Below are 27,096 nucleotides of genomic sequence, written 5' to 3' on the forward strand. Positions count from 1 at the left end.
GGCAACGGTTCCCTGGCCCCAGGCCGCAGCTGTAAGCTCCGCGTGCCTTAGGCTAGAGCAGGCTGGCCTCACCCACGCCTGCGGAGAGAGAGCAAAGCTCTTTTGTCCTCCTCAGCCAGCCCGAGGCTCAAGGGGCAGGAGCTGGGCGGTGGGTCGTATCCCCAAGGAAAAGCAGGACTGAACAGCACGGAAACGGAAAGCTTTGCCGGTGTTAAACCCCCTGCAGCTGTGGGGTTATCTGCGTGTCTTGAGGACAACGGTTGAATTCCGGCTTCAGTTCTCCACCTACGCTCCGGCAGAAAACTGGGGTAATGACAGACAAACAATTTTAATCCACTCCCTTATAACAGAAGAGTATTCCCTTATGACACACAGCTCTAGCTGTTTTCTTAGCTGTCTGGCTAAAATACTCCTCCGTCATTCCTACTTGAGTATTCCTCAGAGTTTAAAGGATTTCGTTACGTTATGGTTACAGTAAAGGGCTAACACGGGATGGAAGAGAAATACCTTCATTTTGCTACTGGAAAAAGCTCTGGCAACAAGTCTCTTGATGTCCCAGAAGCTGCTCAGGTTGTAACGGGCTGCCTATCGATGCTGTTGCTGCTGTCAGCTGCCTCACAGAAGTGCTTCCAAAGTACAGCACCACAGGTTTCTGGTCTAGCAGTCCACTGATAACTCGCGTTTCCATCATGAGATTTCAGGAAAATTCACTGAGGTGCAAGAAAGTAACTTTGTTAAGCGTTTCTGCACACTCAGGAAGATAACTCTGCATCATGTCAAGCTCTTTGCAACCACTAGAGGCAGAGCCTATGCGAGGAAAAGAAATCTTTGGTGAGAGATGGCTGGTGGAAGAAATGAGGTGACCAGAAAACCGTTTCCTAAGAAAAAAAAACAAACCAGAAAATCTAGGACCATACTTGCACAATAACAGACCTACAGTTCACTACATCTCCATTTGAATCTCTACAACCCTTCAAGGACAGCTGCACCAAAATGCTATGCATTTTTCTTTTAAACAGACAGCCTCAATCATTCCTGTATGTTCTAAAATGCCCATATGCCCCTCAACGCCTTCCAGACCAGAACACCCAGTGCAGCAGGGGTTAAGGATTTCAGCTCTTGAGGACTCTCTTCAAAAGTGCACACTCATAAATTCACCTCAGCGTAAGAACTCACCACCATTAACTAAAGGTGTTTTATAGAATAAAGAGAACCTGCTCTTGCTTTCCATTACTGGGAATGGCTTTCTACTCGCCAGCTGTACATATTTTTTTTAAAAAAAAGGTGAAGGAGTCAGTGGCCTGTCATAAGCAGGCTGGGAAGATTTATTATCCCTACAGACCAAGCAAACACGGAATTACCCTTATAGTAAGAGTGACCTTAAGCAAGGAAATAAAGGCCACTTGAGCTGAAAGATCACTTATATTCACTTGGTTTCTTTTATGCTGCCCCAAGCGTATTTGCAATTAACCAATGAGCACGTACTCAACTACAATGCGCTGTTTAGCCAGGAGATATTTATAGCCTTGATGGTTTTTAAAAGAGCCACAGCTTTTTCCTTTCCTTCAAAACCTGAAAAATTACCCTGAAGCTCATCCTCCCCATTTTTCCCACTGATATTGAACTCATCTAATCATGGCAAACAACTCCTTTACTTACATTTACCAAGAATCCTAACGCTTAACAAATTCTACAGACAAAAGCGTCACCCACCACTTTACCTTCGTTTTACTATTCAAATATTTTCAGAGGCATTGGCAGGGCAAGACACTGACCTGCCAAACTGTTACAAAGCCAGTAAGACAAATGGCAAAACGCTCTCTGGATGGTATCAGCCAAGGAGCAAAAGCCTGGTTATGGTGAGGAGAACCTCCACCTGTCGACGACGCCTGACAAGATCCCCCACGCGCGATCGCCACACGCCCCGTTAAACACAGCTACGTGCCTCGCCGCACGTCTGACATGATTACAGCATCCTACTTTATTTCAAGGTGCTCTGAAACATCCTCCTTGCAACAACCGTTGTCACAAACCTCTAAAAATACTCCAAGCTATTTTTGGCCAGTTTAATACCAAAAAAAAAAAAAGAGTTGTAATAGAGTAGCAAACCCAAAGTCTTTTTCATACTCCGCAGTCAGGTTGTTTCTCCATAAGTTGCCTTGTCAGTATCTGGTAAGAAGCAAGAGATGCCACTCCTATGTGAAAGGCTATTTGCCAGAGGTTCCGCAATCCGTACAGGTAAATGTTGCATAAAGAAACGGAGAAGAAGAGTACGAATGTCTTCACCTTCCTCGCCGAGCTGTAGAAGAGGTACAAGTAACACTGCAAAAGGGCCAGAGAGACATGTTAGCATGACACTGCGTCCATACAGACAAAGAGACACAGCTGGGAATTGCTGGCACATCCACGCTGCTCACACGTGCCAGCCACCGCAGCCATCACCAAGAAGCTCCAAGCTTCCCTTCAGCCCCTCAAAGGTCCTCCAAGGAGAGCCAGAGTAGTGGCCTCAACCCAAACCCCACCGGGCAAGCACAGATATCACAAGAAGTCTGTCAGCACAACTGGTGTCCCTCCTGCCTCTCTCTGCCTGGATTCAAAGGAGCCCGAAAACTGAGGCAGCTTTCAAAACCCCCCCCCAGGATTTTTGCAAGACAAAGGCTCAGAAGCAGGAAAAGAGCAAACCCAAATCTGCTTCTGCCGTATTTGTTCTTGGGATAAATGAAGGCCTTCAGGCTCTAGACTGGACTTGGTAGAAAGACTATCATTTCTGCTAAGAGGTTTAGCTGGGGTTTTGGGCTCTTTTTAAATCCAAGAACAGGTGGGATCCATTTGCTAAGCATGTGTGTAGAGCAACAGCCCTTACAGGAGAAAACGAAAACCTCAAAGCGTTGGCAGAAGAGTTCCTTTTTTCACTCAGGAGGTAACAGATCGTGCTTTCTCACTTAAGGCCACAGTTTCCAACTGTGCTGGTGCCACAAGCAGAGCTGAGCCTGTAGAAAGCGCTTCACGTTTGAGCTCAATGTATGCACAAGCTGAATTTATGCACAAGCACTTTGCGAAGATGACTGCTACAGATCAAAAGGGCAAGAGAGAACTCTTCTGTCTTTAGTTTCCCTAGCTTCAGGTACTAACTGCAAAAAAGCAGGACAGAGCTGTTCTTTGCGACAAATGACTTGCATCGAGTATTTAGATCCAAATTAGTATCTCCATCTTAAAGCTCTGCTGTGAGCAGAGGTGTAAGAAGGCCGAAAGACACTAAATCCTACCTATTACGTCACATATAGTAATACATTATATTACAATATAACACATTATAGCCTCTCTGCACGTTTTAAATACCATAAATAAACAGAAGTCTTCAGACAGTGGTTCCCAAACCATTAGCCAAACACAACAGTACAAAGCAAGGAATGCATTGTAGGCATCACGTTATTCCCGCTGTCAACTAGTAACCCAACCACAGCAGATTCCTGCAATGTACAGGCTAAAACCCAAAGATTTTGCAAACAACTTATTGCTCTCACGTGGACCACTGTCTTGGGCATTTAAGGGATGTTTCAGGACGAATCTGTTCGGAGCACAGAATATTTCCCTCATTCAAACTCCTCTGCATAAGGTCAGAGAAAATAACCCATTAGGAAAAAAAAAATAAATCTAAGGAAATCAGGAACCACATTTGTCTCAAAAAGTAAAAGCAATTTTGAAGGTAAATAAGAACATTTTCAAGAATGTTGCTACCCTATATTTGCTTAGTCTTTCAAGGTGGTTATGCTATAAAAGCCCACCACTGAGTCTGCCACCGTCAGACACGGTGTTTGGGAAACAAACCACCTTTGGGCCAGCACTTACTTATCACGCTCAGCTCCGTTTGGTGTGTCAAAACACGAAAGCACTGAAAAAGCTTGCAACTGCAGCTTGCCCAATCGTGCCTTTAACTGGTTTTGTGCCACTTCACTGGCACAGCTCGGTGGAATCACCTAGGTAGGATACAAACCACCAAACTGGTCCTCTGCTTAGCCGAAAGGTGTTTTCTCTTGTATATTATGATAGAAAAATAATCAGAAAGGATCTTATTTACAGTTAACTTACCTGAAAAACACAGGCTAGAAAAGGTAGAAAAAAAGCTATCACATTTCCAATTCCTTCATGGTCCTCCTGTTTGGATTAAAAGAAGTGACAAGCAACCACGTCAGCTACAGTTTTTAGCAAGTGCTGCCTGATATTTTAGAACCCTACATTTCATCAAGTGCCTCTCATCCCAGCTGATTGACTGTAACAGTGTTAACCAGCAAGATCAGTATCATTGAACAAGATACCGAGAACTGAGGCTTCTGTGTCAATTCCTGCTAAATAAAACTGTGCTGCCATACAATCAGGACACTTATTTTTCTATTTCCTTTTAAAAAGTTGTTTACAGTCTCACATTTGTTCGAAAAAATTTACACAAAAGCATCTAGAACAAAAATACAAAAACGGAAGAAAAAATAAATCCAGCCTGGCAAAACTGAAGTATTTCTCTGAATTTTAACCTTCCTAGAAAAGAATAAGCGCAATGTGCCGTGATACACAACAGAATACATGAGGTCTAGCGGGTGAGCAATCAATTGTACATTCCCTGGACAAACAAAACACTTCTTGGGGAAAGATGTGCGCTCTACTCAGAAGCAGAACAGCCACCCTTAACCTGGTTACCCAAACAACTCTCTGCCTTTGACTCATTTCCAGGTTTCAATTCAATCAGGGTTACCTGAAACGAATACTCTGCTAGGTGAACTCCTCGAATGAGATTCAAAGCTCCACACATGATGTTCAGAACAAGTGACAGAATCCCCAGGGGAGTCACACGCTGCATTCTGTAAGTAGGGACTTAAAAAGAAAAAAAAAAAAAAAAAAAAAAAGAGAAAAAAACCCCACAACCATTAGGGAAAGTTTGCACTATTACTTTGAATCTTAACACAAAACTACTCAAATTACCTTACGAGGGTTTTAAACATTTTATAACCTTTCACACTTGCTCCAGAGAAGACCCATTATGAATAGAAACACCTTTTTGTCGTTGTCGCGTTACACTGTTCTGTTCTTCAGGCATCTAGAAACCAGCAAGAGCTCTGGAGTATTTTTTAGTCAGATTAAGCAACAGGATTTGTTCTTGAGATACCTGGCTTTAATGTCTTCTTTTATGGTGCACACAGATATTTTTCAACTGTTTATTTCAGCAGATTAGCATACTTCACACCCTTCACAGGTCAGCAGAAAAGCTAGAGGCTTGAAGCACCCAAAGGTCTAGGAAAGAGCTCAGATTTCTGACACCCATAAAAGCAAGAGAGTGATTCAGCTCTTCCCCAGCTGGCAACCATGTGTTTCTTCCCACCGACAGTTTGAGGGTTCAGCCTGGTACACAGCAATTTGGTTTCACCCTAATCAAGCAGTTGCCAAAACACAACTATAGGAGCCAAGGGCTTTGATGCTCTGCTGCTGGGAACGGCTGTAGGAGCCGTCAAGATGATACCAGCCAGTCACAGAGGAGTAATGTGTCACAGAACCGCTGCTCTTACCTCTGGGCCTCTCAAACCCATAAAAACGTGGCCAAAACTGAGGCCTAGCAATTAAACTGGATGCTACAGGTGTCGGCCTTGGAGCCACATTTGACAGTGCATCACCATTCCCTGTCTCCCGACCTGCCCACGTTTCACGGGCAGCGAGTGATCCGTCTCCTTCCTTTCTCACCTTCTCCACTGCTGCTACTTAACACCCACAGCCCTACATACCATTTCTTCAGGACGATGCACTCCTAGTTAAGGTCAAGGCAATTATTATAAATGTGTATTTAACTTTGGAATCTGCCACTTCCCACTCAGGGTTTTGGGTGTCCAAAAGCTCATCTGGTTTTTCCCCGAGCTATACCGCCCAGCTCAACAACAGACACCACACCTAGATACTCACCTGCATTTCTTGCCGTACCCTCCCCGCCCTCAGCTCACCACGGAACACTGTCAGGGTAACAAGAAGGGTCACTTGCACCTCAGATACCAAATCCAGACCCTCTCCTGCCACCGACACCCATAAGACACAGGAGAGAACGAATGAGCCCTCAAGAAGTCTCCCTGGCTCTCAGGATCTTCTGCCTCCTTGTCCAGGTATGACCAGCTCCTGACTGCTGCAAATAAACGATGCAACACAGCAGAGATCATCTCTGGCTTCGTTTCAGTGACAGATGAAGCACCACAAAACCTTAGATACCGCAGTGCTGCATGGTTTAAGACAGGAAAACACCCGCGTCTTCTCCTCCAAGGAAGACTCTGATAAATGGCTGTAAAAAACTTTGCTGCCACATTAATACAGAGATATAGAGTATCTTTGGTAAGTGTCTGTGTGATTAATTTGTCTGGCACGCACTCACACCTCCATAATTTCATCTCCAAAGCAGCTGCAGAAGGAACTGTGCTCATTCCGTTTGATACATGTCACACGGTGTGACATCACTGTGTATTACTGCCATACACATGGTCGTGTAAATAAATGGTGCAAGCATTCAAAGATAATTTAGCTTTATTTTTTTGCTATGCAGTGGAATTTAAGTCCAAACAGCGCACTGAACAGAAGCTGTACAGCGTGTTTATTCACCCACTGACCTGAGTATTCAGTTTCCCATTATTTGTGATAAATTAAATAATGTTGCAGCTACGTGTCTCTCTCTCACGGCAATTTCCTAATAAAGATGACTGGGTTTTCTCCCTTAGTTTCTAAGGTTTATTTCAGAGGCACAGAGTCTCTCAAACAAAGAAAAATTATCACAAGCACAAGCGTCAGCCATTGTACAGGATCTTGCAAACTACACGTGCCCCAGTCCCCAGGGAGGAACAACGCAAGCCGCTCCATATTGCTTCTGCAGCATGGAATATTATGTAAAAGGTCCATTTTTTTTTGTCCAGTAGGATAAAGAAGAATTGCTGTCACAGATGCAGGGGAGATTACAGCACTCAGTTGCTCAGGGTTCAGATTCTGGGAAAACTGATCTTTAAATTGTTGGCCGTGGAGGTTTATTTCTGCTATGTCATTTTGAGGTTTAATTCTCAAACTGGAATTGCACAGAACAAGTGAGATGGGTGCTACCAGGGAGAAATGATTACGCTTCCTTGTGTGAATTCAATCATATTTTTAAAAACAGAATTTCATACTCGAATCACTTACTATATTTAATAAGGGAACAAGAGAGTGCGAGCGCGCTTAGTCCAAGGCAGCACAATTTTGCACAAGCACAATCAAACGCTAAGCTGGATTCAAACGGATTTGACTCTTCAAGTAGAAATTTGTGCGCTCCACAGTACGAGAACCACACAGAAGCTGTTCTGGGGATTGCAGATTACTTAACACTCAGGAAAAAAGCATCTGCAGGTTTGACCGTGTACACAACAATACTGTGAGAACACCCTCACACAATGAAGAAACTGAAACTTCTGCCTATAAAAGATTTTCTGAGCAGAGGCTTCTGGCTATTTGAGCAGAGACTGCCATGAATGCCCGCGCCGTGCTCCATTCTGGCTCTTCAAGGCGCAGCGCAAGGGTTTGATAATGAGTCACACACGCAAAGCTCCAGATAAAGACAGCACCAGGAGCGAAAAACGAAATCAGACGCCATCCTTTTAAAATAAAACACGAGCACACAAAAGACAAGAGATGTGAGACATCTTCAAAAAACACCTTAAAAAGGACTCTGTGGCGGACTCCCTGTGTGCCTGCAAAAGACTAAGGACGTTCATCAAGGGGAGCACAGTGCTGCATAATTTAACAGCGTGGTTACAGGACAAAAAGCACAAGTTGTTCTTCTACTTCACAGAGGCAATTCTGATGTGAAAACTCTCCCTCTTCACAGAAAGCTACTTGCACTTCACATTTCGTCTGCATGCACACCCCACCGTCCTCTGGAGCTTTATCAGCTGTGCCCGTGTGGAGGCACAAGGTGAGGCTTCTGCAACAACGCCTGAGGTTGTGTAGATGCTGATCAAGGATACGATGCTGGTGTCTTTCTAGCAAGAACTGGGCTACCAAAGGAAGGAACAAAGAGAGGAAGAGAGGAGAGGAAGAGAGGAGAAAAAAGAGAGGAGAGGAAGAGAGGAGAAAAAAGAGAGGAGAGGAGAAAAAAGAGAGGAGAGGAGAAAAAAAGAGAGGAGAGGAGAAAAAAAGAGAGGAGAGGAGAAAAAAAGAGAGGAGAGGAGAAAAAAAGAGAGGAGAGGAGAAAAAAAGAGAGGAGAGGAGAAAAAAAGAGAGGAGAGGAGAAAAAAAGAGAGGAGAGGAGAAAAAAAGAGAGGAGAGGAGAAAAAAAGAGAGGAGAGGAGAAAAAAAGAGAGGAGAGGAGAAAAAAAGAGAGGAGAGGAGAAAAAAAGAGAGGAGAGGAGAAAAAAAGAGAGGAGAGGAGAAAAAAAAGAGAGGAGAGGAGAAAAAAAGAGAGGAGAAACAAGAGAGGAGAAACCCCCCTCTTGTTCCCATATATACTAACAAGGACAAAACTGTTCTGACTTTTCAGACTCCTTCCAGGCCAAAATGAAGAGCCAGGGGATGTGATCACACCGCTCAAAAGACGACAGGAGCCAGCTAAGGAGGCTGACGTTTCACTCAATCCATTGATTGATCTATCTTCCCTGTAGAATGAAGACACAATTAAATTCTGCTCTCCTGCAACCATAACACTCCAACTACGCTCAGGAAGCCTCCTGTACGGCAGAGCCACAGTATAAATAACATCAATATGGGAACAAGCACTATCCACCCAGCTAAACTTAGAGCAGCAAAGCGGGCTTCAGCTGGCAGGTAGTGACGAGGAGAGAGAGACGAGCCAGGAAAGCTGACTCCAGCTGAGGGAAACAGATGACCAGAAACGTGATCCTTAAAATAAAGGCAGAACAATCTGTAAGAGTATTTGGGTTAGACCAGAGAGAACAGCCAGAAATACAAAGCCAGATGGAAAGTAAAAGAAAGCAATTAAGAATACAGAGGAACTGAAAATGTATTTCTGATCTGCGGACGCAGACTAGCTGGTGAATGGTTACTGGCACTGAAACCGCTCACACTAGCGCAAAGAAATTTCTAAGCCCTGTCACATCATGAAAATATTTAACCTTCAAGCACAGTTCTGAGGAGCGCTCAACAATCTGACTTGCAAACAAAATGCTTTCAATTCTATTTTTTCTTCCTCCTGGCCCCCGCCCCTCTATATTTTAACTTAAAATACCTACGTCAGATCAGATTCCAGCTCATCCATCAGAAGCAATAAGACTGAGCGACTGCAGCTTAATTTTATTAGTGTTTCATAAGCCAAGAACAACAACAAAAAAAGAGGAAATACAAGTTCATGGCACTCCAGCTGCATTTAAACTGCCACGCTAACAGGATTAAAATAGGGGCATGGTTTAGTGGTGGACTGGGCAGTGTTACGTTTAGAGTTGGACTGCATGACCTCAAAGGTCTTTTCCAACCTAAATGAAACTAAAATTCCATGATTTCATTTTGTAGAGGAAGTAGAGAGGACTTTATGCAACTGAAACACAAATAAGAAGATACCAGTTTTACAACAAAAGGCTAGTACTTCTAAAAGCAGGCAAAAATGTCAGTCATCATTACAAAAAGGTCCCTTGTGAAGCCTCTGTGTGCTGTTTATACAGACATACATATCCTCTCTCAGAATTTCAGTCAAATGCATTAAACATTAAAGAACAAGGTAAAAGGAGAAAGCAAAGAGGGGAGAACAACCCAAGACAGACAGTCTGGGAATGAGAGTTTTACCCTCAGCTCATTTTCTTCTCATCTTTCCCTTCCTCAAGGTTGAAGCAACTCATTCAGACTGTAACTACGTACCTTCCATTAGAGCTTGCAAGAAGCAATGAATTAGCGGAGCTTCTTTTGTCATAGACAATTTAACAAGCCACTGCTTTAAAAGCAGGATTTAACATGGAAAACGTCAAGTCCAGTTACAACCAATTGTCCCCATAGAGAAGCTGATCTAAGGCTGGAAAACAAGGCGCTACGACGAGTCCTTGAAGGCTCTGACGCCCACGTGCTACAATGTAAGGACAGGGTGTTGTTTACTGTGACAGAAAGGCAGCCTTTCTTCTTGGGCTTCACGCGCCTGACTACACGTGTACATCAGGCTTCACGCGCCTGACTACACGTGTACATCGGGCTTCACACACATGACTACACGTGTACATTGGGCTTCACACACAGGCCTACACGTATACATTGGGCTTCACACACATGACTACACATACACATTGGGCTTCATACACAGGCCTACACATACACATTGGGTTTCACACACATGCCTACACGTATACATTTGGTTTCACACACATTGACTACACGTATATATTTGGCTTCACACACAGGCCTACATGTGTACATTGGGTTTCACACACCTGACCACACGTGTACATTCCTCAGCACGGAACAAACGACTGCTGTGACGTGGTTTTGTGCTGTTTGCACAGTTCAGCTGGCGCAGCCGGCAGCCACCCGCGGAGCAGTGACTTACCAACCTCCACATGCACGCCTGCGAGCCCACCGTTCGTCACCCCGTTCATCAGCTCCGTGTCCTCCAGTTTCAGCTGCACCGGGGGATGGAACTTCAGCTCCTCCTCCATTTTCTCCCAGTTGGCCTTTGTCTGAGAGCCACTCGCACCGTTAAAATGGTATTTCACTTTCTGAATGACGTCATCTGAAACAATGTAAAGCCACGCTTCAATTAGCTCTGTGAAAGTTAAGTGCCTCAGGTAATTATTAATCAAATCACAGCATTCTTTTTTGATTGATTTTCATTTCCTCCTTCATTTCTTTTCTTATTAGTTTCGGGTATAAAACTCCACCACTGGTTAGGGAACAAAAGTACCTCTCCTAGGTATTTTATATCGTACCCACTCCCTTCTGGATACTTCAAATCTCAACATCCTGCCTGCTGGTGGACTGAAAACAAGCTTTCATATTCCAGGGTAGATGTCAACACATACCTTCAGCTATCCATGAACTACCATGAGAAGCAATTCCACATTGTCTTTTAACAACATCAAGGATTAGGTTTTTTCCTAATACATTAATTTAACATATATTTGAGCCATGAAGCAGCTCTGACTGGTAGAGGTGATTCCACAGTGATTCCACCAACATCCACGCCACAGCTCTACGTACAGATCACCCTGCTTCACCTCCCACACTTTAAATTTAACACCATTTGCAAGCAAATCCCATTCCACAAATGAGGCTGCTGGTTTGACAGGAGTTGCACCGAGACTAAGCAGAGAATTTGCCTGAGTAGGAATTGCTCACATCTCCAGAGCTGAAGTACCTCACTGTGGATATTGCCACTTCCTATTTAATTGGGCAAGACATTGGCAAATTTAAGTTATTTCAAACGCTTTGGGAAATTAAATGCAGAAACATTTATTTTGCCAAGATATCCTATAAGTAAAGTCCATATCCTTAAGGTATTGTTAACTAGAAGACTTGCACAGGTTGACCACAGCTTCTACTGGATATGATACGTATGTAATAGCTTCAGCACGAGTTTTGAGACCACAGAGGAGGACTTTATGTTGTGCTAGAATAGACTGCTGTAAGTATTCCTTAGAGAAAAATCCTGTATTTTACCTTAAGTCAACCTGCTGTAATTATCTGTAACTGCCAGGCAAAAGGCTAAGATCTTAGGTACCAAGTACATCTTAGATCCAAACGCAGGAAAGAAGAAGAAAAAAAAAAAGGGAAAAAACCAAAACAAAACAAAAAAAATCACACAGCAACCTTAGGTAGGCTCTGCAACAAAGTACACTATAATAGTAAAAATGAAGACAAAACTGCATTTTTTTCTTTAAAAAGAGCCTTATGCAATTAAAAAAAGCTAGAAATTCCAAAATTCCTACTCAATTTAAAAAAAGGAGTAATTTGGATCTCAGTATAAAATTACATCATGCCTGGAATGTGCCCTGAAGGGAATCCACCCAAAAACCAAGGTGACTGTACAATACATTTTCCTTGTGGATTTCTCAATCTTTTAAGCGCCAGTTTCACATTATTACCAAAATTTGGATAGAAGTGCGCTAACTCCCTGCAATAGCTTCTCCTTTCCCAGAAAAGTTTCCCCTTACAAGGGAATTGTGTTTTTCAAAGGTGCAAGGTTCGGTAAAGCAGCTGCTTCTTGGCAAGAACACCATTTATACCAGGTTAAAAAAGAAACACCAGGCATAATTACGAAGTATTATGTGAATCTAAGTCACGCCAGAAGCAAAGCTGCCCATAATAATCTATTCTGTCTCCCTTTTTTCCTGTACCCATCTGTCTCCATTTGTCAGATTTTTTTAATTAAGTTAGAAAGTGTTTGAGATGTGGAATTCTTCTTCTGTGCTCGTTTATTAATCACCACAGCATTTTGTTCATCTACTACAGCGGCTCTCAGGAACCGCAGAACCAACAATCTAAGAGTTTAAGGCAGTTACAAGATCTCCCCCTCCTCCAACACATGCACGCGAAGGCACACACACACAGAGATTCGGTTTTATGATCAGGCTTTGGCCAGGAGACATTGCTTAATACCATAAAAGCAGGAGGCACAGAATTCTTACTAATAGAGAACAAAGTTACAAACCAAATTCAAGAAAAGCATATGGTCTGGAAGCTAAACTGATGCTTGTTGTATCGTAGGAAGCAGCAAATTCCCACTGAAGCTCTTCCAGGAAGCAAAACGCCATGATGGTTGAGTAATTGCTGGAACAGATTGCCATGCAGGCAATATCCCCGGAAGAAAGGAAACTGAAATAGAAAATTAAAAAAAAAAAAAAAAAAAAAAGAGTAATATCAACATAAAAAGGTAAAAGTCATGCTGAACACGAGAAGGAAACTGCGCTTTCTGCCAAAACAAAATGTATAGACTGCGCTGAAAGAGCAGACTGCAAAAAATATATCGGTCGCACTGCTGTAACAGTCCTGTGGATCTAACACTCAGCCTTAACTCGTTCAGTATGCCTCGGCATACCAAAGACCACAATACAGATTTTGTTAAATCGCTACATCAGTAAAAACTGAGGACATTCTTTTCCCAGGCTGGCTTTAAATCATGTTAATAAGAAAAGAGATGGCCAGAAAACACGACAGGCAAGAAGACTGTGAAAGAAAACACCGTGGCTTTCCACAAACAGAAGTAAAACCAAGCAAGCTTGTCCACAGGAAGCAAGCAGATGTATTCCTGCCTCCCCTTGAATATGACACCTTCCTATTAACAGCAAGAGATATTTGTTATCTCGCACAAACCAAGACATTCAAACACAGTTACTGCTCAGTCAGCTGTAACAAATAAAGACGAGTTTGTATCAGAAATAGCACAATAAAAACTCCAAAGTGGGTCCCTCTAACACTGAGGCCGTACTTATGCAGCAGTTTCCACTTACAGATGGCCCAAAACCTTCTAGGAAGCTTCACAAGGGATTCATCTGACCGAAATGTAGGTGCGTACTTAAGGATGAGCGAAATCACTCTCGTCTCGGCTTCACTAAATAAGACGGGAGTCAGGGCACCTAGTTTGGATGTCAGCACCCACACTGCAGACAGCTAAACTCTCACAATCCCCAGCATAACTGGGGACAACAGTCATAACTACCTCTGGAAGAAGACTGAGGCAACCTTCCCTTACAGGTTAGCCATTTGTCAGCAATAATTCTGCATAAAACCTCAGTTTTGAAGCTGAACAATCACACACTCTCTGTATTTTCTCTATTTTGTACTAGTTATATGTTTCACCCCTCTCACATAGAAATACTTTTGGTTTCTTTTTTTTTAATCACATTTTTATTTATTCGTTAAGACTATGTTCTCAGGATTTACGGTTGCGAGTAGCTCCGTTACAGCCTAGTTACACCGGGCACGTTCCCTAAATTCCTTTCGTCCCCAGCTCACAGCCGAGGATCAACACCAGGCCTGCGTAAAACTACCTTTTCCCAGTTGGGAATAATTTATAGCCTTTTTGCCACGTTATCTGTTTGCACTCTTCTCATTTCAGAGCCAGATGCAGAGCTCCGTCTGCAGAGACCACAGAAGATGAAAAGCAGAAGAACCCGCTAGCATTAAAGGGCATAAGTTCGCTTTGAGGGAAAAGGCATTAAAATGCTAATCTCTGCTTTTCCAGTGTAAGTTCGTGTCTCTTCCTTCTCCCACCACTCCCCCAAAAAAGGATACTTAGTTTTAGCTCAGGGTCACTTTAAGTTTTGTTACATTTGCAAACCAGAAACGCCATCGCAAGCTAAAAGTCATTCTCAGAACCAAACTAAAATCAACAGTAAACGAAAACTCTCATCTCTGAATGAAACCCTAATTTCTTAAAACAAAGAACAGCAGATCCTGCTCCGATAAATAAAAGCAGAGATTTCTCATTTCTCCATACGGGCTGTGGGCAGCAGGCTTCAGGCCTCCTCAAGACACGTCCACTACCCAGAGCTTCCAGAGACTTGAAACCTGCTGGTATGCAGAAAGCAGAGTGGGCAGTGTGTCGGGGGGGGTCAGGGCAGCTCTGTGCAAGCCAGAAGCAGAACTGCAGGGGCCTCAAAGAAGGCACCAGCAAGACCTGCCAGTCACTGAGGAAAAGGGTTTGGGGTTTAGACTAAACTAATGCCTAGGCCCTAGGATCCCATCTTAGAAGGTACTCGTAGAAGTCCAAGATAGTCCAATTGCTGACAGTAACAAGTACTGCCCATCGAGCAGAAAGCATTTGCTACACAAAATGACAACTAAAATAAGTAAACTCAACACATGCTTACTGAACTGAGCAGGAGCCGTGTGGCTGGGCGCTGAGAAATAAGGTTTCAAAGTGCTGCCTGGAGGCTGCAATCTGGACACGCATAGTGGGAGTTCAGATTGCATTAGGCACTAAAGAATATACCTAAAGTTCAATTAATCCCCAGAACAATCATTTCAAAAATTAAAGTTAAAACCCAACCAAAGTAGGGACTTACTGTATGCTAAGGTGACGTCCTTTTGCCGTGCCCCGGCTTGGATACTGCGCCAGAATTGAGGACAACGCCTTCAATCTCTTTCTGCATTCCAGAAAGTCCTGGTTGAAATGAAAATCTGTGGAGGCTGAGAGGGGAAGTCCATCCCTCACTCGCACCACACAGGCAAAGAAGATCATGGACATTCTCCACTGGAGTACTCATGAGGACAACCTGAAAAGGAAATACTCAATTGGGTTAGTGGATGGGGTATTAGTTACTTACAACCCAATATGCCAGCCAGAAATACGTCGAGGTAAGGGTTTATTCACCACCGCTCCTGATCAGAACCTCTTGTAACACCACCGCCACTGAAAGGCAATCAAACTGTTCTCAACGGTCATGGCTCTCTCAGACAAAAAGGTGAGGCAGGGGATTTGACAGGGGAATTACCTACCTGCACTATTTTCCCTCCCTCTGCTTTACCTCAAGCATCAGAAATGCTGAGTAAAGTTCTCAAAGGTATTTATGGAAACTGGCTAACTCCCACTGACATGCTGCATCTTGACTAGTGTTGCACACAGTCGCCTTAGTGCTGCAGTTACCTGATTTTCTAGCAGAACACACAAATACAAAAATAAATTTGAGAGTACAGCCTGTCAGGCTCCTTTTACAGAATCAGTTAGGACTAAATATAGAATAAAAGTTGCCCGCTCTTGACTTCTTACTTTTTTAACCGGTCACAATCTCCCATGAAAAGTTATTATTGGGATTTACCTGGTAGATTCAGAATACACAAGAGATCTGTCCTTCAGACATACCATGAGTATCCAGTGCAAGGTATTAGAAGACTAACGCAGCAGCTCACATAATCTCTGAAAGACAACCATAACGAATGTTTTAGAAAACTTAACTAATGACCTACACGTACATACTGAGCTACAACATGAGGTCTCCCATGCAGGGTAAACATAGCCTGGAAAATATTTTGTTTAAAGGAAAACAAACTCATTTTCTTATCCAATATATCAACTCCTAGATGCATTCAAAGACACTATGCAATGATACACAGAGTATTTCTGACGTCCCAGTCACTCTTTGTAAGTTATCCCAGCTTCCTGCAAAACAGCAGCTCTCCATCAGAAGACTTTAAGTGATTATCACAAACAAGTTAAGGAAAAAAAAAAAAAGGTATTTATTCTGCTTCAGGCAAACTACATAAAAACAGGAAAAAACAAAAATAAAATTGAAAAAAAAAAAATTCACACTGTGAACTCAAACTTTTGATAGAGGGAATGACTGCTTTAAACGGCCCTGTATCAAACAATTCCCTACGATGCTCAAAGTTCCTTTGAAGCATGTGTGTCATCACAGACCATCAAGTGGGTTTTTTTGTCTAAGAAGGTAAGAGAGCAAAGCCTCTTCTACCTCAGGCACTCATAAACTCTCCTGCCTGCAGAGCTGCTCTAATGTCTAATAAGAGTCGAGTTCTTACCACAAGCAGCACTAAGAGGGTCTCACTTCTGCTCCATGGGAATCACTTCCACACAATTTGTAGGAACTATCCCTATGTCAAAGGCAGCTGCAATTTGCCAGCATGTTAAAACAACTAAGAATTGTCAGAGGAACTGACAAAAAGCATAATTGCACATAACTTGTTTCCTTAGAAAAGCAAATTAAAACTACAGAAGATTACACAGCGCTTGGAAAGTGTTATCTTGAACTTTTTACGTGGAGATGAAAGAAGAACGAGATGATTACTTTCTTCCACTACCCCCTCTCACAGCTCTTCTCTGGCAGTCATTTGAGTTGTAAAATCAAACTAAGCTCCCTAACTTCATTCTAGCAGTCATCAAAAAGAATTTCAACAAAAATCAAAGTTATTACACGTCAACTTGAAACATCACATCAATCCTCAGTGTGTTGTGCTTGTAGCCATGGGAAAAACAGTGAAGAAAGCTGCTTACACGTTAACAGAAAAGTGAAAAGAAAACAGAAAATGGCCAACTCAGAAACACCAACTTTAACACAGCCGACTTTCAAGTACAGTTGCTCAGAAGAGCACAGTTTTATGGTCAATGGTTGGTGATGCTGCTGAAGCAGAACTCCAAAACGTCCCGCCAGCCAGACCCGACAGAGGCAATAGTTGAACATTCCCACCTGCCTTTCAGAAACAGCCAGAAGATGACCAGGAAAAATGGAAAGGCACCGAATGTAGAAACCACAGGGATTTTCTAAAATTTATTTAGCCTATGAAATTACTCAACTCACTATGCCTCTAACAGCAAGCCTTTACGATTAAATATATATATATTCACCACTGGGGACAGCATCACCTATAGGTAACCAACTGCACATACAAAGGTACACAGCTTTCCAAGACATACAAACCTTCACGCTTCAGGGCATAAGGCTTTCATTAAAGAGCAGCTGCCCATCAGAGGGATCCTCTGTTCTCCTCTGAAAAGATCTGGTATCAATCACCATCAGGCAGACTTCCAAATCAAATGCCAGACTCCGCTGGAGAAACGAGTCAATGCTCCTTCCTGGGAGAACACACCTGCTGTATCGTACTACCAGACTGTCACTGCTCTACTCGTCCAAAAGCCTGGGTTTATTTTTTTAAATCTACCTGCCTGGGAATTTGCACTTTTGCTGCCGAAGGAAAGGAGGTTTATACAACCAAGCTGTGAGTGCAAGTGGGACAGATATCGAACATGCCTCGTGGTTTGGTGAAAGTAGGTAAATGTGTATAAAAGAAAGGTAAGACCCCACTGAGAGAAAGGTTGACACAGTGACTCGGATCTTAACGGAGAGCAGGTGAGCACCACCTCGGGGCAAAGCAACTGGAAATGCGTTCACTGGTTCTGCTTCTTACAGAGCTCCCATTTACATGGGCTAACGGAATGGTTGTGTAGGTAACAGCCTGCTCCCCAGCAGAGCAAAAAGGGGTGAGATTTGAGACCAGCACCTGTAAAGACTTCTGAGGAGTTAAAAAAAAAAAAAAAAATCTAGAAGTTTTTTGTAATTCAGGGGTTTATTTCAAATGTAGCACAGGCTTAGCTAAAAGAGGCAAGAGCCAACATTACACCGAGGAGGGCAAAGCCTAAAAATAAATTGATGCAACAGGTTTACTTGTCTCACACGTAACTCTCACGACCAACCACCCATCGCTCAGACTCACCTAGCCCGCTCCTTTCCTTCGCCACACTCCCCCAGCCCACCTGCTCTGGCACCGCACCTCCACGGGGCTTTGGGGTTTCTTTTTCCTTTTCCACAAGCCTCTTGTGACTTGCAACATCAGAAGGTGTTTTGTGCCCGTGGCAAATAATAGGCACTAATGGCAGCTCCCTTCAAAGTTTAGTTACTTACAAGCCAATTTTGCCACATCACCTGTAAGCAGACGCATACCATCACGACTTACTGGACTGATCGAGCCATGCACGTAACCAAGTGAATCCACGATCTTACCATTTCAGATTGACCCACCCTTCCCTCCGCCAGTCTCCTTCTGTTTGCGTATGATTAGCGGCCCAAAGTATCTGCAACTGACTTCACGTGGCAGGCCTTTGAACTCGGGTCCCGAACTTTGACAATGTCCTTGTGTCTTTCGATTAAGCAGATATCAAATCTGGCTGTATTCAGAATTAACACCACCACGCCAGGCCAGCTATTTTACTGGCACAAAGCAGGCAAACCCTTGAGAAATATTTTAAGCGACTGTTTCAGAAAAACAAGTTATAATTTACGACTGAAGTAAACAAGGGTTGTGTTTTCATTCTTTGAAGCACCTGTACATCTAACAGCCCTTCCGAAGGGCACTGTTAAGTGTAAGACTCACATGAACAGTACACCTTTACCAGCCCTAGGACGAACAAGACTCTTCAGGGTATTCCCACAGCAGGCAGCCAAGAAGTTCTCCGAAGCGCAGTTCCTCCACCCCTCACTTCCCAAGTAGGAGCCAACAAGCAGCAGCCAACTCTCTCCAGTGACTACGCAGGGATTATTAAGGCAGCCTTAATCAGACCTCTTACACTTTACTCCACGGTTATGCAAGCTCCTCCAAATAAGAAGATTAGACCAAAGTCACAGGCACCAGACTCCAACTGCGAGACAAACTCCCACCTTACTGTCTGCACTTGGAAAACAATGTACTCAAAAAGCTATGAAAGCAAATGCAAACCAGAACATAGTCCATGGAGGGAATTATTTTTAAAATACTATTCCTCAAGAAATCATTTTATCTAACTATCAAAAGCAGAAGTTTCCTTCTAAGAATGGTGTAACCCTAACAAGGAATGTCTTGTTACCAGGATCTCCCTCAAGCATGCATCTGCTCTCCCCGTTCAGAGTCACATTTCCCTTCTTTCTAGAGGTGGCACGTGGGACAGTTTCAAACCCAACAACATCCAACTACTTGGCCAAGTTCTGATCCTCCTACTGAAGGAAAAGCAGAAAGCTTTGGTGAATGTTACCACAGTCCAGGAGGCTCCTGAAGCAGCCTGTGAAGTTTTTTGGACACATGATAGCTCAATACATGATTGTAACTACTGCACCTCGTGCATCTTTCCTCAGGCAGTGAGCCTTCAGAGGGAGTCACCGACAGATACAGGTGGGAGGCCAAAACACAAGAGATTCAGGTTGACTCAGTCAAACACAAAACATGTAACAGAGCTGCAGCTCAAGTGCTGGGTTTGGCCTCAACCAACAAGAAGAGAAAAGGGATCAAGACATGGCTCATGACGGAGAGTTACTACTACTTCTCCGCAGGATCACAGGGTGGATTTTATCCTCTTCTCACATATATAAAAAAGCAAAGCTGAAATGCTGTTAATTTTCTCATCTTCTACGATTGCAGTAACTGTATCCGTCTGCTTCTTCCCAACTGGTCTCCCTCAATGCTCACAGCAGTGCTGACCAAGCTACAGATATCCCAGACCTACAGCGCAACAAGAGACACTCTCCAGATTTAGCAGCGATTAAACAACAATTTGAAAGCACGACGCTATCTCAACCTTCAAAACAGGATTTGTGGATATCAAGAGCCTATAGGCTCCCATAAATCCTACAGGCTTTATTCTTATCCCCAAAGGGAAGCATGTAGAAAACACTCACCGTCACAAATCTCCTGTCTACACATACTCCTGTGAACTACCAGCAATAACGCACGTTACACAAAACTTCAGCCCCAACATTCAGCTTCCCCACCTGCCCCAACTGACACTCCTCCTAACCCTTGCCCAAACCACACCCTAACAACTCGGTAAGGCTCTCAAGCTCTCCCTCTACATTAACCTCTCAGAAACATCAGCCACCTTATCTGTCCCTAAATACATGCCCACCCCCACCAACCTGTACCCTGAAGCCTCCTAAAGCCCACCAGCTCACCTCTGCACCTTCACCAGCCCACATAACCAAGGACCCTTCCCATACCCATCCTGTTCCACTCACATTATACATACCTAAACTCTATCCACCTCTCTTCTTCCCTATATTAAGAGTCCCGAACCCCCCAAAAGCACCCCTTTCCCACACACCTCACTAAACCCAGACACCCTGAAAGCCACCCCCCTCAGCAGGGCACTCTTCTGTACTGACAAGTCTCCCCCATACACCCCTCAAGCACCCAGACACCCCCAGATCCTACCCCGACCCCACAGTTCCCAAACCCTCATGTTACCCCAGCTCACCTTAAGCCATCCCCAGCCCAACCCAAGCCCTCCTCAGAGTCCCAAGCCCTCCTCCTCCTACACCCCTCAAGCTCTCCAACGAACCCCCAAATCATCCATAGGACAGGATCCCCATCCCAACACACACACCGCCCCCAAATCATCCATACGACAGGATCCCCACCCCAACACACACACCCCCCCCGGCCCCATCCTCACATCCCCCAAGACCACAACTCCCCTCATCACCTCCCCACACCCCCCTCACCCACTCCAAACCTTACTCCCCTGCCAGAAGACCCCACACACCCCTGCTCACCCCCCCCCCCCCCCCCCCCCAGCTCCCCCACTCAAGGCCCATCTCTCCCCCCACACCCCCTCAGACACCACACACACCCCCCCGCCCCCCGGAGCGGCACGGCTCAGCCCCGCCCCACCAACCCTCTGTTCCCGGGGACCCAAAAGGGGACAGAGGAGGAGGAGGAGGAGGAGGAGGAGGAGGAGAGACCTCACCCGGGACCCCTCCGCCGCTCACCTTCCCCCGCCCCTCGCCGCGGCCCGGGGCCTCTCCCACGGCGCGGCGGCGGCGGCGGCGCCACAACACACCCCACCCCGCCCGCTTCCGCCCACCGAGACGGCGGGTAGAGTGGCCGCGGCGCGGGGCACGCCGGGACGGGGGAGGCCGGGGATGGCCGGTCGGGAGTCGGTACGGGAGCCCCGGCCCCGTTACATGCCCCCGGGCGGGGAGCACGGCTCCGGGGTGGCGGGGCCCCGGGGGACGCGGCGGTCAGGCCGCGGAGGCAGCAGCGGGCCGGGCTTGGGCCTTGGCTGCTGGGGGTGGCGAGAGCCAGGCCGCGGGCTGCGGTGGGTTCCCCGGCGGCTCCCTCAGCGCCGGGCCGGGGTGGCGGCGGCCCCCAGAGCCCGCCCAGAGCGGGTCGTCACACCCGCGGTCAGGGCCGTACGTGGGCCTGAAGAAGAACCGCAGTGAGATCAGTGAGTCTCGGTGGGAGCACTGGTCCTGCCGAGGCTGTGGGAGCCACAGCGGAGGCCACGCCGCAGCCAAGGGAGGGAGGGAAACGGTGGGATTTTCACGGAGACACAGCGCACGTAGGCTTGGACACCCAGGTCGAACATGAAGCAGTCTTACCAGGCTCTTCTGGAAGCTGTCGGTGGAAATAAAAGCTCTCCAGCTCTGTTCTTGTGCTGGTGCTTCAAGAGGAACTCAGTCCCGCTGTGCGTCCTAGGTGACAGATGGATTTTTCTTTTTGATTAAGAGCTGCTGCAGAAGATGAACTGGGATTCAAAGTAGATTACCTCCTTCCATCCTTCTGGTGGTGCCAGGCATAGAAAAAAGTCAGGAAGCTCTGCATCTGGGATGATACCTGTGCCTTATTGTGGGCATTGTGGCAGTAAAACACCACGAACTCTTCTCACAGGATGTTCAGCTGGAAAAAAACAGAATTAAAAGTAAAAAAAAAAAAAAAATCAGTTATGGAACATGGGAGGTTCACAAATCTTGAGATGGGGACATTATCGGAGTGTAATCAAGTTGTTGCTGTTTCTAAGCAATAGCAGCCCTGCAGGGCACCACGTGCAATGAATAACCATTGACATTCTGCTGTTGCTCTGACAGCTTCCACTCCTCATCACAACATTTCATCACGCTGGTACGGGTCTGGCTTCTTTCACAATCCGATTTCATCTCCGCTGAGGGTTGCTGCTTTGGATTCTTCCTGTTGGTGAATGAAATATCTTGCTTTAGGGGAAAAAGATGTGTTTGGGATTCTGGGGAACAGCAATAGATCAGCTTAAATCCAAACACTTCTTTCCTTTCATCCATGCAGGGTGTTGTTTACTCCCTTCCCATAGCGTGGTGGATTTTGATCTCTTTCACTTTAAAGGGAGCATCTCTCTGTCTACCAGCACCACCAAAAGAAATAGATGTGTTGTCTGGTGGGCTTTTTTTCTCTGGTTTTCAGACCTTTGTTAGGAAGCTGGTGACCCTCCCACGTACAAGTCCACAACCCGGCAGGTAGCACCGACTACTCGGCAGTCACTGCACCCGTACTGCCAGGTGTGTTGGAGGGAGCTGTGCTGCCGCTGAAGCCGGCATTCTTCTCCCTGTGAGTGGCAAAGCCCGATGTACCGTCGCTGTTACCCTCTGTTAACAGCAGCTGCACTTTTTTAGCAGGCAGAGGCAAGCCAATCTTGGGGTGTCACAAGCCGTCTGCTTGCTTCACAAGTGCTGTTGGGGAGCTGGCTAAAGTCTAGCTGTGTGGGGGTTAGCCCAAGACAGCCATCCTTTCAAAGCAGTAGAGACTCCAGCCTTCGCTCCTGTCTTTTCCTCTTCCAGCTCTTCAAGATACTCGTGTGGCCAGAGGACTGAGCAGGGCTATCACTCAGGCAGTGACTGAGTTGGTACTGGCCCGGGAGGGATAAGCAGCCAGAAGTTGTGTCAGATGTTGTTTGATTGTGCTTATCTCGACTTAGTGACAAAAACCTTCCTGCTTCCTGCTGCCCATTTCTCCTCATGCAGTACCAAATGCCTGGTTCCCGTCCTTTATAGAGATCTACAAAGGGCTGATCTACAAATTCACTGTACGTTCAGAAGCGAACTCCTTATGTTCTTGTAGCTTAGCAGCATCCCAGTGAATGACAGCCAGCGCTTTGCAGGGCTCCACCTTGCTGACTACACCGAGTTGTAGCACACGAGTGGCTCAGAAAGTTGGGAGATGTGGGTTCCTCCAGGCAACGCTTTGCAACTTCTTGTAGTCCAAGCCACTGCCGTTCTTTCCCAGTACCGGTTTCCCACTTCTCTCTGGCAGAGAAAATGAGGAGCCCGACAAGTAAAAAGTGCTGAAGCGCTGCCACTGTGTCAGTAAGGCTGCAGTGACCACCAAACGCTCCGCATCTTCCCAGTTGCTCCCCCAGTCTGCTACCAGTCACCCAACTTTGTTCCTCTTTGCAGTAGGCAGTGGATCTGGGACAAGGCGTTTGAAGGCTGAGTTCTAACAGTTATGAGGAAAAAATGTTTCCATCTGCATCAGCAATGATCTACCCACTGGTGCTGAAGGGAAAGGAAATAAAAAGCTGCTTTTTCTTTTTGCTACGACTCCCGGCTGTAAGAAATGAGAACAATGAAGCACAGAGCAACGGCACTGAACTTCCAAAGAAAACAATGTTCATGCAGACAGGCTTGAGCCAGATAAGCTGAGATGATCTGTATCCTGTAGCAGAAGCTTTGCCAGGGAATTTGAAGCCAATCTTTGCTTCCATTTTGAAGAAGCACATCCTCATGTCAAAGACAAAATTATAGAGTAAAGCATAGACTGAGTATTTGGGGCAAAAGAAAAAAAAAAGTCCACCACTGAATACTAGAGTGTTTGAAGAATCTTTCTGTGTTAACCACTGCATTGACAACGCATGAAAACCTCCGTCGTTGAAGCGGTGTTTTAACTACTGGCTGAGAGGTGGTGATAGCAACGCTTAGCAAAACCAAACCAGACAGAAAACTACTTGCCACTACTCAGACGATTCAATTTTTTCCATTTCACGCGTGAAGTAACTTAGAGAGATTTAAAAAAAAAAAAACAAAACAAAACAACAAAACAACCAACAAACAAAAAAAAACAACCCCAAACCAACCAAATCCAGGGCACAATCTGAAATCAGAGCAGCCCCTAACTTGCTGTGTAGCCAAGCCAGTTTACTGGTACTAAATGCCAGGTGATGGAAGATGGTGGCATTGATAAGAGGTGACAAAGCAGGTCAATTGAATATATTTTAAGGTTTCCTTCCGCAAGGTGATATGGAGTGGGGTTAGCAGGCGTTACACATGGCACATCCAGGGTCAGGCAGCCCGGCCAAGTGGATTATACAAAATCATGCAGTAGTCCCTAAATCCCCAGGAAGCCGTGGAGGTGCCAGCCAACATGAGCAGTGCCTTGCTGTGAAAATAACTCGCTGTCATTTCACTGAGGGAGTTTTTATACTCTCGTCTCTTGCATTAAATGCAAATTCACTTCTTATTGCTGTGGCGTGGTGGTTAGAAAGAGGCGGGGTACTCATCCACTCATTTCCCCGCGGCATTCAGGAAAGCATGATTTTTTGAGTGACCTTCTGTTTGAATTATCATGCCAGCCACAAAACAAAGGACTGCTTTATTAGATTGCTCGCCTTTGTTGTGATTTAATGATCCTAGCCATGACTGGGAAAGAACAGAGCATGGCAAATCCTGAACCTTTCACTAAGGGGTTTACAGGAAAACAGAAGAAAACACACTGACATGCGAAACCCTTGACAGCTTTCTGGATGAATACAAGTTGGCATTTGACGGTGATGTTAGAAACAAAATAGACATCACAGCTTGTTAGAGCTCAAATGTCTTCACCGATTCTCCCTGAGGGAGCAAGAGTGCTGGACACAAATCCTGCTTTTAGAAGGCCACGCCGCTGGTTCCAAGGTAAACAGTTGTGAATTATCCAACCGATAGCACACAGCTCTGCTTAAAAAGAAAGGTATAGCCTAGTCTGAAAGAGAAGGCGGTTACAGTCCTGATGCCTTTCACAACCCCTTATTTATGGTATGTGGCTACACCTTGCGTGTGTACGAGCTAAACCACACCTTAGATACGCAAACAGTGAATCCAAACCATTTGCAAAGTGGGAAGGTATGTGTAAGCCTGAAACCTTCTCAGCATGCTCGATTTTGCACACGGACAGTAATCCCAGCCTCAGTGAAAATACGTTGGAGATTAGTCCTCTTCTGAAGGGAGGTTTGGTGTCTTACCCAAGATGGTGGAGCCTGATGCTCCTCTGACAATGGCTGGCAAGGCAAGGTAGCTCAAGACCCTGGTCTGTAGGTAGTGTTTCTTCTCTAGCTGCCACATCTCTCTCCCACACTGTCAGCAGGGTGACAGGCTGTCGGGAGAGCTATTGTTAAACATTTTGTATTACCAACACGTCAGCATAAGACACTGGCTGAGCGCTACATTCAGACAAGTATAAACACGTAGCAAAGCCAGTCTTTGAATCACGTGGTGACGCTCATTTCATTACTTCCCAAAACCTCCGTGATGGAGGAACGTAATAAGCAAAGTCTTAAATTTTCATTTCCTAGGAATTTGGAAAGCAGATTTGTTCACTTCTGGAATAGCTTATTTAATGTTGTAACAGGAGGTAAAGCCTTCTATTTGCTCTACATTATTGTAGAATATGTCATTATTTGTAATCTAAATCCTCAATTCTGTGAGCATTTGATGAACACATGAAAGGTTCGTTCGTCTGACTCCTCTCACTGAACTGAATGCTTCCCATCACATGCATTTAAGAAGTGTGATGTTGGTTTGAATAAAGATTCACAGGATATGGGGTTTGTTTTAAACGTGATATGGGACGAGTCAATACACAATTATTCAGCTTTGTCATATTCATGTTAATGGGTTACTGTTAATAAATAAATAATATCGTTAAGGGCAAAGGAACAGGGATGCTGATTCAGACCGAATGTGCAAGTAGCCCGCTGCCCTGCGTCCAAAAGTGTCCAGGAGCAGCTGCCAAAGAAAGAATAAGCGATACTTCCCCCGCCAACTACAGTTTCCAACTCCTTTCATCTCAGAGAATTTCATCAACCTCATGTGGTTTGTCTACTTGGTAATCCTCAACAGAATCCTGTCTTCATTTCCCTTTTAACCCAGGTAAACTTTCTACATCCACAACCTCTGGCAAGGAGCTCTACAATTCAGCTGTCCGTAGCTGCACTGTATTTATATTGAAATATGTAAACACATGCTGACCTTCTTGCATGTTTGTTGGCTTTTTTTTTAGTTACAGATTTACCCTGAGTTCTCGTGTGTGTTTCCGATGCTACCATGGCTTACACACAGATTATTTCCATCGCTTCTACAACAACCACCTCCCAATTTAACAAATCGATTTTATTCCCTCAAGAAAAACAATCACCAGATAAATTCATTCAGTAGATCCAGCCCCATCTCATTTTTTCATTGCTTGTGGCAAAGTGCTCAAAGTGACATGTAATGAAGTTTGCAAGGCATCAAATGAATAATCAGGCAATCACCACGTTTTAAACCAATGGTTTAAAACTGAATGGTTCGTGGAAAATCGTGACTGGGTGTAATAGAGTTTGCAGTCTTACCAAAAAAGTGCAATTTGTTGGTTCTTATTGCACACTTCACAGCTTACGTTGTTACTCAGAAACATCAGAGTCACAGACAGGATCAGCTTAGTCTATCCAGGGGAACAACCTGACTTCATCAATAACCGGTAATGTCACTCCAGGGGAAGGGACGAGGACACTACAACATGAAAGCAGAGGCCACACAGGGTGTCTCACCACCACCATCTGCTTTACCCTGGACAAGTCCATGCACTTTGTGCTCTCCCTTCTTTCACTCCTCTGCTAATACTCCAAGGACAAAGAAAGCAGCCTAACCCTTGAGGCAGCTC

General features: G+C 45.0%; 1 protein-coding gene across 1 annotated transcript; it reads right to left on the reverse strand.

The window, feature by feature from the left end:
* Nucleotides 1-2,121: 2,121 nt before the first annotated feature.
* SEC22C (SEC22 homolog C, vesicle trafficking protein) lies at nucleotides 2,122-15,166 on the reverse strand. The gene is made up of 6 exons (XM_086466999.1): nucleotides 14,985-15,166; nucleotides 12,629-12,792; nucleotides 10,529-10,711; nucleotides 4,748-4,866; nucleotides 4,090-4,155; nucleotides 2,122-2,322 (listed from the first exon to the last, which is right to left on the reverse strand). Exons 1-6 carry the CDS (start codon nucleotides 15,164-15,166, stop codon nucleotides 2,122-2,124), a joined length of 915 nt encoding a protein of 304 aa, XP_086323125.1.
* Nucleotides 15,167-27,096: the final 11,930 nt, after the last annotated feature.

This window comes from Leptosomus discolor, chromosome 6, assembly GCF_034619465.1.
Source record: "Leptosomus discolor isolate bLepDis1 chromosome 6, bLepDis1.hap2, whole genome shotgun sequence".
Lineage (NCBI taxonomy): Eukaryota > Metazoa > Chordata > Aves > Leptosomiformes > Leptosomidae > Leptosomus > Leptosomus discolor.

Bases quoted from the DNA above. Each gene is read 5' to 3' on its own strand.
- SEC22C (XM_086466999.1), bottom strand. From the start codon at position 15,166: ATGTCCATGATCTTCTTTGCCTGTGTGGTGCGAGTGAGGGATGGACTT. The intron at 12,793-14,984 runs GTAAGTCCCTAC...TTTCTATTTCAG, and splicing joins GGACGTCACCTTAGCATACA to TTTCCTTTCTTCCGGGGATA. The intron at 4,156-4,747 runs GTAACCCTGATT...TAATCCAAACAG, and splicing joins TAGCAGAGTATTCGTTTCAG to GAGGACCATGAAGGAATTGG.